The following is a 13,907-nucleotide window of genomic DNA, read 5'->3' as shown; positions in this document are numbered from 1 at the left end:
GTGTACTAACAAATATAATTGTATTTGGTGAGCAGATGGTCAAAGGCTGAAATAGTGTAAAGACCTAGCACCATGCTCTGGGGCCCTGATACCCATGTTCATTTTCCCAGTTAGAACTTTTCTGCAGACAAAGCCCTGTTTGTACTATGATGCAGTTCTGTGGTCCCTGTAGCAACCAGAGAGGAATTATGCTTTGTGATATTGCTTTGGATAACATGTAAAATCAAATCTCTAGGGGAAAAATTGATGCTGTATTTTATTTTTATATGAACAGTTAAGAATTTTCATCACAAGCTAATATAGTTTGAATATGAAATGTGGAGCATAGACTCATGTATTTGAACAAGTCCCAGTTAAGGCAATTATTTTGGTAGTTTGAGGTAATTTATTTGGGATGTGGGGCTTACCTGGACAAAGTGGACTGGAGCCGATGGTCTTTGAGGTTCATAGTTCAGTCCAACTTCAAGGAGAGTCTTTTCTTTCTGATCTATCCAGATGTGAGGAAGTGGCTGTATGCTTCCCTCACGACCCCTAACAGTCATTCCTGCAGCCATCTTTATCTGACATAATAGAGTGTATCCTCTGACCATAAGCCAAAATGAATCCTCTTTCCCATAAGTTGCATCTTGTCAGGCATTTGATCACAGAATATTTTTATCTGAATATGTCATGACTTTGAACCTTCTCTTTTCTCTCCCTCCTCCATTCTATTACTCTTTGCTTAGGCTCATGTTTGGAGAGGATGCTCCATCATGTCAGGGAAGGATGATGGCAGGAGCAGTTCTCAGTCGCTAAATGTGTACACTATTTCATCCACAGACTATTTCATTTCTAGTTTCATGTCATATATAAAAGTGATTTTATTTATCTATAAATATGAATAAAAACCATGGTGTTTTTCTAAGTCTGACTCATTTAATATGATAATCTCCAGTTGTATCCACTTTTTTTCCAAAGATGAGATTGCAATTATTTTTGCAGAGCAAATGAAAGAACTGAGTGAGAAGGCAGGTGACATGATAGCACTCCTCTTTACGGTTGCATGAAACTCTTTTGTGTATATAGGCTACGTTTCTTTATCCATTCATCTGCTGATGGACCATCAGTGGATTCCATAACTTGAGCATTGTGAGGAACACTGTGATAAACATAGATGTGCAAGTACCGCTATGATATGTTGACCTGGACTCCTTCATGGATGTATGCAAGAGAGGTGCAGCAGGGACATGCATGCAGGCTGCTACCTTTGTGAGGATCCTTCCACTGATTTCCATCATGGCTGGATTAAGTTATAATCCACCCTCAGAGCTCCTCTGTGTCCTACCCTACTAACATCTATTCTAACTGGGGTAAAATGAAATCTCCATGTGGACTTCATCTGAATTTACCTGCTGTCTAATGATGCTAAAAACCTTGCCATATGTTTCTGGTCATTTCTATGTCATCCTTCAAGAACTGTTTATTTCATTAGCTCATTTAGTGACAGGGTGTTTGATTTCTTTGTATTTTATGTTTGAATTCGTTTTATAGATATGTAGATACCAGTTAGCCAAGTCTCTCTCCTGTGCTGTGGACTGCCTGCTCAGTTGTTTCATTTGCTATGCAAAAATAATTTTAATTTCACACAACCCCATTTTTTAAATTCATGGTTTTATTGCCTCAGTTGTTGTGGTTTCAGTCAGAAAACCCATGCCTATGTCTTTAAATATTCCCTTTGAAAAGTTCTATAGTTCCAGATTTTACATCAAGGTCTCTAACCCATCTTGATTTTTTTTTAATTGGATGAGAGATACAGGTTGAATTTCCTGTTTTAACAATATATAAATTTTCCCCAGCATCATTTGTTGTAGAGTATGTTTTCTCCAAGGTATATTTCTAGCATCATTGTCAAATATTAGGTGATTACAGTTGTGTGCTTTTATTTCTGGGTATTCTGTATTAGATTTCATTATCTGCAGGGCGGTTTTATTCCACTATCATGCTGTTCATATTACAACAGATCTGAAGTAGAAGTAGAAATGCAGTGTTCTTTTTGGTAAGGATTGTTTTGACCAGCTGTATTGTTGTTGATGGTGGTGGTGTTGATGGTTTGGGGTTTTGTTTTGTTCTGCTTCTTGTAAACTTTATTTCTTTTATATACTTCTATGGAAGACATCACTAGAATTTTGGTGAGGACTGCATTGGATCTGTAGACTGCAAGTTTCACAATTGATAGATTCTGATTCATGAGCATGGTGTACTTTTCATCATGTAATTTCTTCAGTTTGTTTCTTCAGTATTTTATTCTTTTTACTGTATGGACATTCAAGTTGCCTTGCCAAGTTTGTTCTTGGGAATTCCTTAAGGAACTGCTTGAGGGCGTGTTTTTCTGACTGATATTTTATCAGCAGGGTATTTATTGGCATATATGAAGGCTATTAATTTTTATATGTTGGTCTTTCATCTTGTTGTTTTGGTGAAAGTGCTTGTTTCCTCTTAATATATTCTATAAGATTGAGTCTATCATACATACAGGGTCACATTATCCACAGACTGGGACAATTTTTTTTCTTTTTGAATCCCTTTAGTTTCTTTCTCTCGTCTTTTTGCTCTAGCTAACACTTTCAAGTTTAAATCTAATATAAGAATAAATAGAGCTAATACTTTATACAAAATAAGAGTGGAGAAAGTAGCCACCTCTTGTTCCAGATGTTGTTGGAGATGCTTTGAGTTCTCCAGCTCATTGACATTGAATATAGGTTTGACACCCAATAGTCTTTCTTATGATGAAGTATGTTTAGTTTTGGATTGTCTTTTTTCATGAAGGGATGTTGGTCTTTGTAAAAAAAAAAAAAAAAAAAAAAAAAAAAAAAAAAAAAAAAAAAAAAAAAAAAAAACTTTCTGAATCTATTGATGTGCTTGTGTGATTCAGTCCTTGATTCTGTGGTTGATTTGAGTCTATTAAACCATAATTGTATTGCTGGAGATTCAGAGATTTGGTCATCATGAATAATGTTGTTTAATGTGTTGTTGAAATATTTTTGCTAATATATTATTGAAATACTTGTGTGGTTTTGTACAGCAAAGAGATTGGCCTACAATTGTGTCTTTATCTGGTTTTGGCATCAGAATAAAACTGGCTCCATACATTGAGTTTAATGTGCCCTTCCCTTTCTATTTATTTGAATAATATGAGGAGCACTGATCTTCGGGAATACATGTAGGCCTTGGAGTTTCACTTGGGAGAATTTTTTGTCTTTCTATATAAGCACAGCTGGCTTGATACTCACTATGTAGACCGGGCTCTCCTTGAATTCAGAGATCCTACATCCGGAGGTCTGAGTTTAAAAATGCACACCACCATAACTGGTTAGTTATATATCCATTTGAGTTGTTTATAACCTCCCTTTAATACCTTTTCCTTTTATCATTTGTTCTAATTTACATCCTCTTGATTTAATTTTAATAGGTCACGTGAGTCTAGAAATGTATCCCTTTCTTTGATGTTTTACAATTCTTTGAATTACAGATTTTCAAAGTACACTGAGGAATTTCATTGGGATCTGTTTTGATGTTCCTCTTTCATCTCTAATTTTATTACTTTGGCTATTCTCACCTTCTTTTTATTGTTTGACCAAAGCTGTATTAGTTTGTTAAATCTTTCAAGACTAGCTGTTTGATCCAGTGTTTTTGTATTGTGTTTCATTTTTTTCTTGCATTCCATCTTATAATTTGGACTTAGCTTGTTACTATTTCTCTAACACTCCCAGGTGCTTCATTAGTTATTTATTTACATTTCCCTCACATTAAGATTTTTATAGCTACAAGGCTCCCTTTTAGAACTGTGTTCCTTGTATTCTAGATGTTCTAATGTGCTACATTTTCATTATCATTCATTTCTAAGAACTTTTGAATTTCTCTCCCTATTTCCTCGGTAACCTGTTCATTGTTCAATTTTGTATCATTCTGTCTCCATGGGTTTCTACATCCTCTGTAATTTTTCTTGCTGGTGATTTCTAGTTCTACTACACCATGATCAGATAGAATATAATAAATTCAATTTTTTTATATTTGTCGAGACTTGCTTTGTGACCTAAAATAGCATTTGCATTTATAAGAGCATTTCTTGAGCTTCTGAGAACAATCAGCATTCTAAAGGCTTTGGGTAGAATATTCTGTAAATGTCTGATAAGTCCATTTGATCTATAGTGTCATTTAAATGTGATATTGCTTTAATGATGTTTGTTAGGTGATGGCCTGTCTACTGATGAAACTGGAGTACCATCATCACCCACTATGGTCTTTGCTTTAACTGTCTAGCAGAATTTGCTCTATGAAACTGAGCTTGCTGATGTTTAGAATTGTAGTATTTCCCTAGTGGGTTGTTCCTTTAATCAACAGGAAATGGTGTTCTTTATTTCTTTTAACTACTCTTGGCTTAACATCTACTTGTCAAATGTTAGTGTAGATAAATGTGATTTAATTGGTTCGTCTTACTACTCATGCTTTTTGCATTAGGACTTATACGGCTTAAATTAGGCCATTGGTTGAATTAAAAATAAGACAATGTGTATAGCTTTTTGGTATTAAAGTATTTGCAATGTTCAAAGGGAGCTAGGTCCTACTGGGATTGAGTTTGCTCCCTCAATTAGTATCCAGACTCTTGGGGTACTAAAGGCAGTCTCTAGCACCACTTTGTGAGTAGAATATTAATTGCAGAATTAAGTATAATTTTTAATAAACCCTCTATGAAAGGACAGTATTAGTGAATTTAAAACAATTGATTCTTCAACCCCAATAACTTTTAGAGAATAAAAGAACAGGATAGTAAGAACATATGCTTAGATATAATTACCAGATACAAGACAGGAAAGGAAATAATCTGGGTATAACTGGGAATTATTATTAAAAATAGTAGCAAAAATAGATGAAAAGAATGTTAATGGGAAAGGATGGTAGTCTGCTTTCTGTTGCTATGATAAACACTCTTACCAAAAGGAACTTGGAAAGGAAAGGGTTTATTTCAACTTACGACTTATAGTTCATCATAAAAGGAAGTCAGGGCAGGAACTCAAGGCAGGAACCTGGAGGCAAGAACTGAAGAAGTGTCATAGCAGAGTGCTACTACTGTCTAGTTCCCCAAAACTTATTCAGTCAGCTTTCTTATACAGTCCAGGACCATTGCCTAGAGTGTCCTGGGACCTCCAAGATTAATTATTAATTTTTTAAATGCCACCATAGACTTGCCTACAAGCCAATCTAATTGAGACATTTTCTCAATTGTACACACCTTTTCCTAGATTATTTTAGCTTGTGTCAAGTTGACAGAAAAAAGAACAAAAGAAAAGAAAGAAAGAAAGAAAGAGAAAGAAAGAAAGAAAGAAAGAAAGAAAGAAAGAAAGAAAGAAAGAAAGAAAGAAAGAGAATAAGTAGCTTCAGTTACTGACTTGAGGTCCTGCCCTAACTTCTCTTCATGATGAAACACAAGCTGCAATGGAAACCCTTTCTTCTCCAAGTTGCTTGTGGTCATTGGAGTTAGTCATCACAACAGGCAGCAAACTAAAAGTACCTATATGAAATAAAAGCAAAAATATAACAATCAGTTAATATCTCTCCCCTCCCTGTGTTGTCCTAAATTTAATGTTGGTAGTGTGACAGCTGATTACCTATGTCTCCAGTTCAAATCTGACTGACCAGATAGGATGGGGTTTGGACAAGATGCCTATTGAGTTGAGTCCCTAACTTAGTATCAACAGGGATGAATGCTACCTTGAGAGTTTCCCATAAAACACTTCTTAACCAGTTATCTCCCATCTTCAGATTGTCCTGGGTACTCCAATTCTCTGTACTGTTGATCCCAATGCCTGAGCTTCTGATGTAACCAGGCTCAAGTATGTATTTTTCTTGTGCTGGTGGATATCTTCATCTTACTAGGAGCTGGAATGCCTGTGTCTGAGGTTTTGATTAAAATATACTTGCTCTACTGAGTTCTAGTGCAAGCCAACTCTACCAGGCATCCACATGGTTCTGTGCTCTTCTGGGTCCTAGTGGGTTGGGAGGATACTTGAAAGTTTTAGGACAGTGGCTGTGCAATTTTCTAATCTTCTCAGCAGAGAAATTTGATCTTCTTATGACCTTATCCAGGTTAATGGCATAGGATGGCACAGAGGGTCTAGGTGTTTATCCTGGGCACCTGCTTTATGAAGTTTGTGAGTCTGGAGTTCAAAATTTTTATTTGCAGTGTCTTCTGGAAATTTTTCACTTTTCCTTTTACTGACAGACTAAGAACAGGGTTGGGGAGGGTTGGGATTCTCCCTCTTGCTCTTTGTTCAACTAAGTTACAGTTATTTTCTTTATAATAATCTATATTTTTATTTTTATTTGTTCATTTATTATACGTGTGTGGGTGTGTGAGTGTGTGTGTTTGCCTCATTTTATGTACACAAAATGCATGCAGAGACCCACAAAGGGAATTGGAGTTACAGGTGGTTGTGAGCCACCACGTGCATTCAGGGAACACATGAGTCAGTGTCCTTAACTTTTGAGACATCTTTTACATCCTCCTTCATAAATGTCAATATTTCTGCATGCTTTCTAACTCTCACTGCCTTCTCTTTCCTGTGAGAATTCCTTGCTTTGTCAAGATTTTCATCTGCTTTCAAAATTACGAATCAAATGTAGGTCTCCTTTTGTGGAGACCTATGACCATATGTCTGTATCTATTTCTTCGTGTCCAAGTCCAGGATTTGTACTCAATAGACAGAATTATTTTATTGGCATGAACCCATAATCAATGGATTCAGAGGCAGCTATATTTTTACAATTTTATTTTTAAAAGTTAATAGAGGTCACCTTACATAATATAACATAGGAAGCAATCAAGGGAAAAAATTTATCTAGAAAAATTAACTGGTATATTTTAGGAACCTACAAACGTTTTCCTTATTGATTTTTATAGTTTTCTCTTAGTGGCTTGGGTGTGGTTTAAACTTGTTGCCCAAAGGCCGTGGATTTAGAGGCTTAATCATTGGAGAGTTAGAGGATCCAGTAAGTGTGGTAGAACCCTTATATGATAGTGATATTTTTAAGAAATGGGTCCTAGAAGACTTTCATGGCCCACTGGAGGTACAACCCTCAGAAGATTAGTAAGTACAATAATAAATCATTTTCAGGTGGTTGTCTCATTCGAAAACATAGATTTCTTTTAAATCATGGTACTGTGCAGTTCGATGATTTTTATTTATTTAATGTATTCATTTTATTAGAATAAAAGTCAAAGAAAACTGAAAATTTAAGAATTTCTCTCTAATTGCCATCTCCCACTGAATACCTCTCATTTAATCAAACATAACATCCACTAAAGAGGAAAATAATGTGTTATTAAGCCTGTTGTCTCAGGCAAAGTACAGACACATGAGGATGCAGACACATGAAGGTACAGACACATGAGGATGCAGACACATGGATAAGCCTTGTTAGGAGCAATGATTTCTGTGATTGATCCTTGACCCCTTGGTGTATGTCTTTGTTTTAACATCTTAGCTATAACTTCTGGCCTTTTCTTCCATCAGAATTTGACCAGCATATAATTTACTCAACACTTAGTGTTCTTTTTCAAAACAAATTTCCTAAATTTCTAGATGCTTTATTAAATTTCACACCATGTGGGGCTTGGTTCTCTTTTTCCTATATTGCTGAGTAACTAGTTTCTGCCTATTAGTTTTGTGCAAATCGCTACTATGTGGTATTTAGTCTGGAATCACTTTGCTTGTCACAGAACACTAAATATACCGAAGAGTAGCATGTAACTGGGAGATTTACAGTGTGAAATTTAGGTATTACGCTCAAAGTTTTAACGTAATAATGTACAGACCTACTTCCACATAAAAAGATTGTCATGGAAACTTAAAAATGCCCTAATTAAGAAAGCTGTTATGATTTCCTCTGTAAAATAGATTAGAACTAAGGGCCACCCTCATACATGCTTTACATACACGTTGTCATGGCCCTACCTATCAATTGCTTATAAGTGGTAGTAGTAATGGGTTTTATTTAAGGGTTACCCAATTTCACGGAGTTGTCAGTTTGTCTTTGTACCTTATGTGTTATGGAAATACCTTTGTTTCTGATAAAGTTTATGTAATTATTTCTTTCTTTTTTTTAAGTACGAAAATATAAATTCAACTGGACGAATACGAAAATTGTTTTTTTATGTACTTTTGGACTATTGTTCACCTTCGATGCCTTGTTTGGAGTCATCTTTTTTCTCTCAGGTAAGACACACAGGGACTGGGCTGGGGTGTCGGGGGGCTGGTGTGAGGAAGATCCGGAAAGGGAGTGTATTGATTCCTACAGCTGTCGGGACAGACTGCAGCAGATAATGTGGCTTCAAAGAACAGAAAATTCCTCAAGGATCTGGACCTCCTCCCTATGCCTGAAACCGTGGTGCCCTCAGCATCAGGCGGCAAGGGGATCTATTCTATTTCCTGCCTCTTGTAACTTACAGTGTTTCCAGACAATGTCTGGCTTTCCTTAGCTAGTGCCAGAGTAGCTCCCATCTCTGTTCCATCTTCTCCGTCACCCCGTTCTCTGTGTTCAGTTTGTGTTTGTGTGTTGGCAATGCAATTTAAATTAAACGTACTCGTTTAACTCAGTTTAAGATCTTCATTCTAAATCCTTAATTGTCTCTTTGTCATACAGTCACAGAGGTTTTGGGGACAGGAAGGTGAGAATGTAATGGGATCGCCCATTCAACCCACTCTGGAGGCAAAGCTCCCTGTCTAAGATGTGGAAATGGGCATACACCCGGAGCTGTGTCTGTCTGAAGTGCTCGTTGCAGCTGAGAGGGGGAAGTGTGAGTGGGAAATAGAGGCAGAGAGAAGATGGGAAGGAAAGCAAAGCCTGGGCTCAGCATAGCAGACCATAGCCGGCCACTGCTCTCTTGGGGACGCTGTGGCACAGGAGGATCTTAGGAACAGATTTGGTGACTCTGTTAGCTTCCAGGCCTGGGGAAGTGACGAAATCAGGAGACAACGTGTAGGAGCAGCTTATTTGGCTTGGGGTACAGGCTGAATACTGAGAATGAGTGGGTGGTTGAAGGTGAGGGCAAGTTTATCATCTGGAATTACATAAGGCAGTTAAAGAGTGAAAGCCAAATGAAGGCTTTCATGTGAGGAAACTCTGACGTTAAGATTTAGGTTCATTGACTTTGGTCTGAAGCGATTGAAAAATGTTGAGTCATTGTAAATTTGGAAGAAAATATTTTCAACATTTTATAGTTTATGACTGCAGTATTCAGGGCAATGAATTTAATAAATTCAGTACATTAACTTTGCGAGCTGAAGAAACACACAGAGAAATAAATTTCTGTTTGTTAACAGGAGTTAAAGATTCAAAAATCAAAAGCTATGGGCTTTTTTGCCTCATTAGTCCTTCAGTGATGCCTGCAGTTCTTCAGTATGTAAAGTTTAAGCCAGGTAAGCATTTGTTGTTCTAACATGATTTTAAATACCTTTACATTTCAAAGACAGCATTTTGAGTAAAACCTTTTATTATTTAATTTTTAACCATTTTTCTCAACCCTCCTTCAATTCCTCCTTTCACTGCTTCCATATCCTCCACCATGTTCTTCTCAAAATTCAAGTCTTCTCATTTTTTAAAATTGATAGCCTACTAAGTCCACTTAGTGCTAGCCATATATGAATGAGTTTGAAGCCACCCATTGGGGCACTGGACACCTACCTTTGTCCACCAATAACTCCTTAGTAAGGGTGGATCTTATAGAACACCTCCACTGTCTAGCCCAGGATTTTGATGGTCTTGATCATCTGATGGTCCTGCACAGGTAACCAGAGTGACTATAAGTTCATAAAAGTGATAGGCAAGTCATGTCCTGTAGACAGCAATTCATGGCAGTCTTTCCTATCATCAGGCTCCAACATTGTTTTTAACTCTTCCAAAATATTCTCTGGACCTAGTTGTTGGTAAAGTTTCTCAGTCCCTTATTCTCATCTGACTGTTTCTCACTGCAGGAAAGAAACTTTATGATGAAGGTAGAGAGAAACCCAGGTGTATTGAGTATAAAATCTTCAGAGTGCAATTTGACAATGTGATCATTTAGTAAAATAAAAATAACAGGTTCTACCCTCCCTGTGAACACCCCAGCAATGGCTTTTTGACCAGGATTGTTATACCAAGCATGAAATGTCCTCCTGTTGAGCAAGTGTCAGTTCTCAAAGCAGTTGTGCCACTAATGTACCAATAAGTGCATCCTGCCAGGCCAGGTTGCTATTGTAGCATGCAGGGGCTATACTGGGGAAAATCACTGATGGCTTCTGTACCCCAGAAATATGCAGAGCACCTTCTAACACTATGAAAACTAACCAGCAGAGGGGAAGTTTTCTATTTGTTTTAATACTGATTTTCATAAAATTTGGTTTATTGAAAATATTTTCCATGCTATTGTTTTTTTATTGGCTATTTTATTTGTTTACACTTCAGACATTATCCCCTTTCCCATTCTCCTGCCCCCCAGATACCACTATGCCATCTTTTCTCCTCCTGCTTCTATGAAGGTGTGCCCCCACCCACCCATCCACTCCCAACCCCCCCACCTTCAAATTACCCTACACTAGGGCATCCACCCTTCACTGGACCAAGGATCACCTCTCCCACCTATGCCCAACAAGGCCATCCTCCCCTACATATACAACTGGAGCCATGGGTCCTACTCTATGTGCTCCCAGGCTGGTGGTTTAGACCTTGGGAGCTCCAGTTAGTTGATATTGTTGCTCTTCCCGTGGGGCTGCAAACCCCTTCAGCTCCTTCAGTCTTCTCTCTCACTCCTCCACTGGGAAACCCATGATCTGTTCAATGGTTAGCTGTGAGCATCTGCCTCTCTCTGTATCTGTCAGACTCTGGCAGAGCTTCTAAGGAGACAGCTATATCAGGCTCCTGTCAGCATGCACTTCCTGGCATCCACAGCAGCAGCTGCATTTGGTGACTGCACATGGGATGGGTACCCAGGTGTAACAGTCTCTGGACGGCCCCTCCTTCAGTTTCTGTTCCACACTTTGTCACCATATTTGCTCCCAAGAGTATTTTGTCACTCCTTCTAAGAAGAACCAAAGCACCCACACTTTGGTCTTCCTTCTTCATGAGCTTCCTATAGTCTGTGAGTTATGTCTTGGGTATTGTGAGCTTTTGGGCCAATATCCACTTATCAGATGAGTGCATACCATGTGTGTTCTTTTATGACTGTGTTACCTCACTCAGGATGATATTTTATAGTTCCATCCATTTGCCTAAAAATTTCATAAATTCATTGTTTTCAATAGCTGAGTAATACTCCATTGTGTAAATGTACCACATTTTCTGTATCCATTCCTCTGTTGAGGGACATCTGGGTTCTTTCCAGCTTTTGGCTATTATACATAAGGCTGCTATGAACATAGTAAAGCATGTGTCCTTGTTGTGTGTTGGAGCATCTTTTGGGTGTATGCCATGGAGTGGTACAGCTGGGTCCTCAGGTAATGCTATGTCCAATTTTCTGAGGAATCACCAGACTGAGTAGTTGCACAAGCTTGCAATCCTACCAACAGTGGAGGAGTGTTCCTCTTTCTCCACATCCTCACCAACATCTTTTGTCACCTGAGTTTTTGATCTTAGCCATTTTGACTAGTGTGAAGGATAATCTCAGTGTTGTTTTGATTTGCATTTCCCTGATGACTAAGGGTGTTAAAATTTTCTTTAGGTGCTTCTCAGACATTCAAGTTTCCTCAGTTGACAATTTTTTGTTTAGCTTTGTACCCCATTTTTAAATAGGGTTATTTGTTATTCTGGAGTCTAATATGTTGAGTTCTTTCATATTGAATATTAGCCCTCTATCAGATATAAGATTGGTAAAGATCTTTTCCCAATCTGTTGGTTGCCATTTTGTTCTATTAACAGGGTCCTTTGCCTTATTTGCAGTATTATGAGGTCTCATTTGTCAATTCTTCATCTTAGAGCATAAGAAATTTGTGTTCTGTTCAGGAACTTTCCCCCCTGTGCCCAAGTATCTGAAGCTTTTCCCTACTTTCTTTCTGTTACTTTCAGTGTACCTGGTTTTATGTGGAAGTCCTTGATCCACTTGGACTTGAGCATTGTACAAGGAAATAAGAATAGATCAGTTTGCATTCTTCTACATGGTGACCTCCAGTTGAATCCACACTACTTGTTGAAAATGCTGTCCGTTTTCCGCTGGGTGGTTTTAGCTCCTTTGTCAAAGATCAAGTGGCCATGGGTGTGTGGGTTCATTTCTGGGTCTTCATTTCTATTCCACTGATCTTTATGCCTGTCTCTGTACCAATACCATGAAGATTTTTTAATCACTTTTGCTCTGTAGTACAGCTCGAGGTCAGGAATGGTGATTTCCCCAGAAGTTTTTATCGTTGAGAATAATTTTTGCTATTCTGGATTTTTTGTTATTTCAAATGAATTTGCAATTGCTCTTTCTATCTCTATTAAGAATTGAGTTGGAAATTTGATGAGGAATCTGTAGATTGCTTTGGCAAGATGACCATTTTTACTAAATTGATCCTGCCAATCCATGAGCATGGGAGATTTCTTTCTCAGCCTTTTTATCTTTTAAATAGAGGAAGGCTACTGATTTGTTTGAATTAATTTTATATCCAGCCACTTTGCTGAAGTTGTTTACCAGGTTTAGGAGTTCTCTGGTGGAAGTTTTGGGTCACCTAAGTATACTATCATATCATCTGCAAATAGTGATATTTTCGCTTCTGACTTTGGAATTTGTATCCCTTTGTCTTTCCTTTGGTGTCTAAATGCTCTGGCTAGGAATCTGAATACTATATTGAATAGGTAGGGAAAGAGTGGACAGGCTTGTCTAGTCCCTAATTTTAGTGAGACTGCCTCAAGTTTCTCTCCATTAAGTTTGATGTTGGCTACTGGCTTGCTGCATATCACTTTTATTATGTTTAGGTATAGGCCTTGAATTCCTTATCTTTCCAGGACTTTGACAATAAAGGGGTGTTGGATTTTGTCAAATTGGTTTCTCAGCATCTAGTGGTATATTGATGTGGTTTTTTTCTTTGAGTTTGTTTATATAGTGGATTACGTTGATAGAGTTTCATATATTGAACCATCCCTGCATTCCTGGGATAAAGCCTTGATCATGATGGATGATTGTTTTGATATGTTTTTGGATTTGGTTTGCCAAAATTTTATTGAGTATTTTTGCATTGATATTCATAAAGGGAGATTGGTCTGAAGTTCTCTTTCTTTGTTGTATCTTTGTATTTTAGGTATGGGCATGATTGTGGCTTCATAGAACAAATTGGGTAGTGTTTCTATTCTGTGGAATATTTTGAAGAGAATTGGTATTAGGTCTTTGTTGAAGGTCTGATAAAATTCTGCACTAAAACCATCTGGTCCCAGACTTTTTTTTGGTGGGGAGGTTTTTAATGACTGCTTCTATTTCTTTAAGGATTATGGGATTGTTTAGATGGTTTATCTGCTCTTGATTTAATTTTGGTACCTGGTATCTGTCTAGAAAATTGTCCATTTCATCCAGATTTTCCAATTTTGTTGAGTATAGGTCTTTGTAATAGGATCTGATGATTTTTTTTAATTTCCTCAGTTTCTGTTATTATGTCTCCCTTTTCAGTTCTGATTTTATTAATTTGGATACTGTCTCTGTGCCCTTTGGTCAGTCCGGCTAAGGGTTTATCTATCTTGTTGATTTTCTCAAAGAACCAGCTCCTGGTTTTGTTGATTCTTTGCATAGTTCTTTTTGTTTCTACTTGGTTGATTAAAGCCCTGAGTTTGCTTATTTTCTGCCCTCTACTCTTACTGGGTGTATTTGCTTCTTTTTGTTCTAGAGCTTTCAGCTGTGCTGTCAAGCTGCTAGTGTGTGCTCTCTCCGGTTT

The 13,907-nt window shown here is 37.6% G+C and overlaps 1 protein-coding gene across 1 annotated transcript in view; it reads left to right on the top strand.

Annotated features, from left to right (window-relative positions):
* Nucleotides 1–13,907, top strand: part of LOC117717611 (leukocyte surface antigen CD47-like) — a 54,423-nt gene that overhangs the window by 34,649 nt on the left and 5,867 nt on the right. Inside the window, exons 5-6 of the mRNA XM_034514860.1 lie at nucleotides 8,145–8,252; nucleotides 9,360–9,455. Coding sequence (XP_034370751.1) covers nucleotides 8,145–8,252; nucleotides 9,360–9,455 — 204 coding nt within the window. The remainder of the gene's footprint in view (nucleotides 1–8,144; nucleotides 8,253–9,359; nucleotides 9,456–13,907) is intronic.

This window comes from Arvicanthis niloticus, chromosome 12 (assembly GCF_011762505.2).
Source record: "Arvicanthis niloticus isolate mArvNil1 chromosome 12, mArvNil1.pat.X, whole genome shotgun sequence".
NCBI classification, from domain to species: domain Eukaryota; kingdom Metazoa; phylum Chordata; class Mammalia; order Rodentia; family Muridae; genus Arvicanthis; species Arvicanthis niloticus.
The sequence above is the reverse complement of the archived record's forward strand: the minus strand, read 5'-3'. Positions and strand labels throughout refer to the sequence as shown.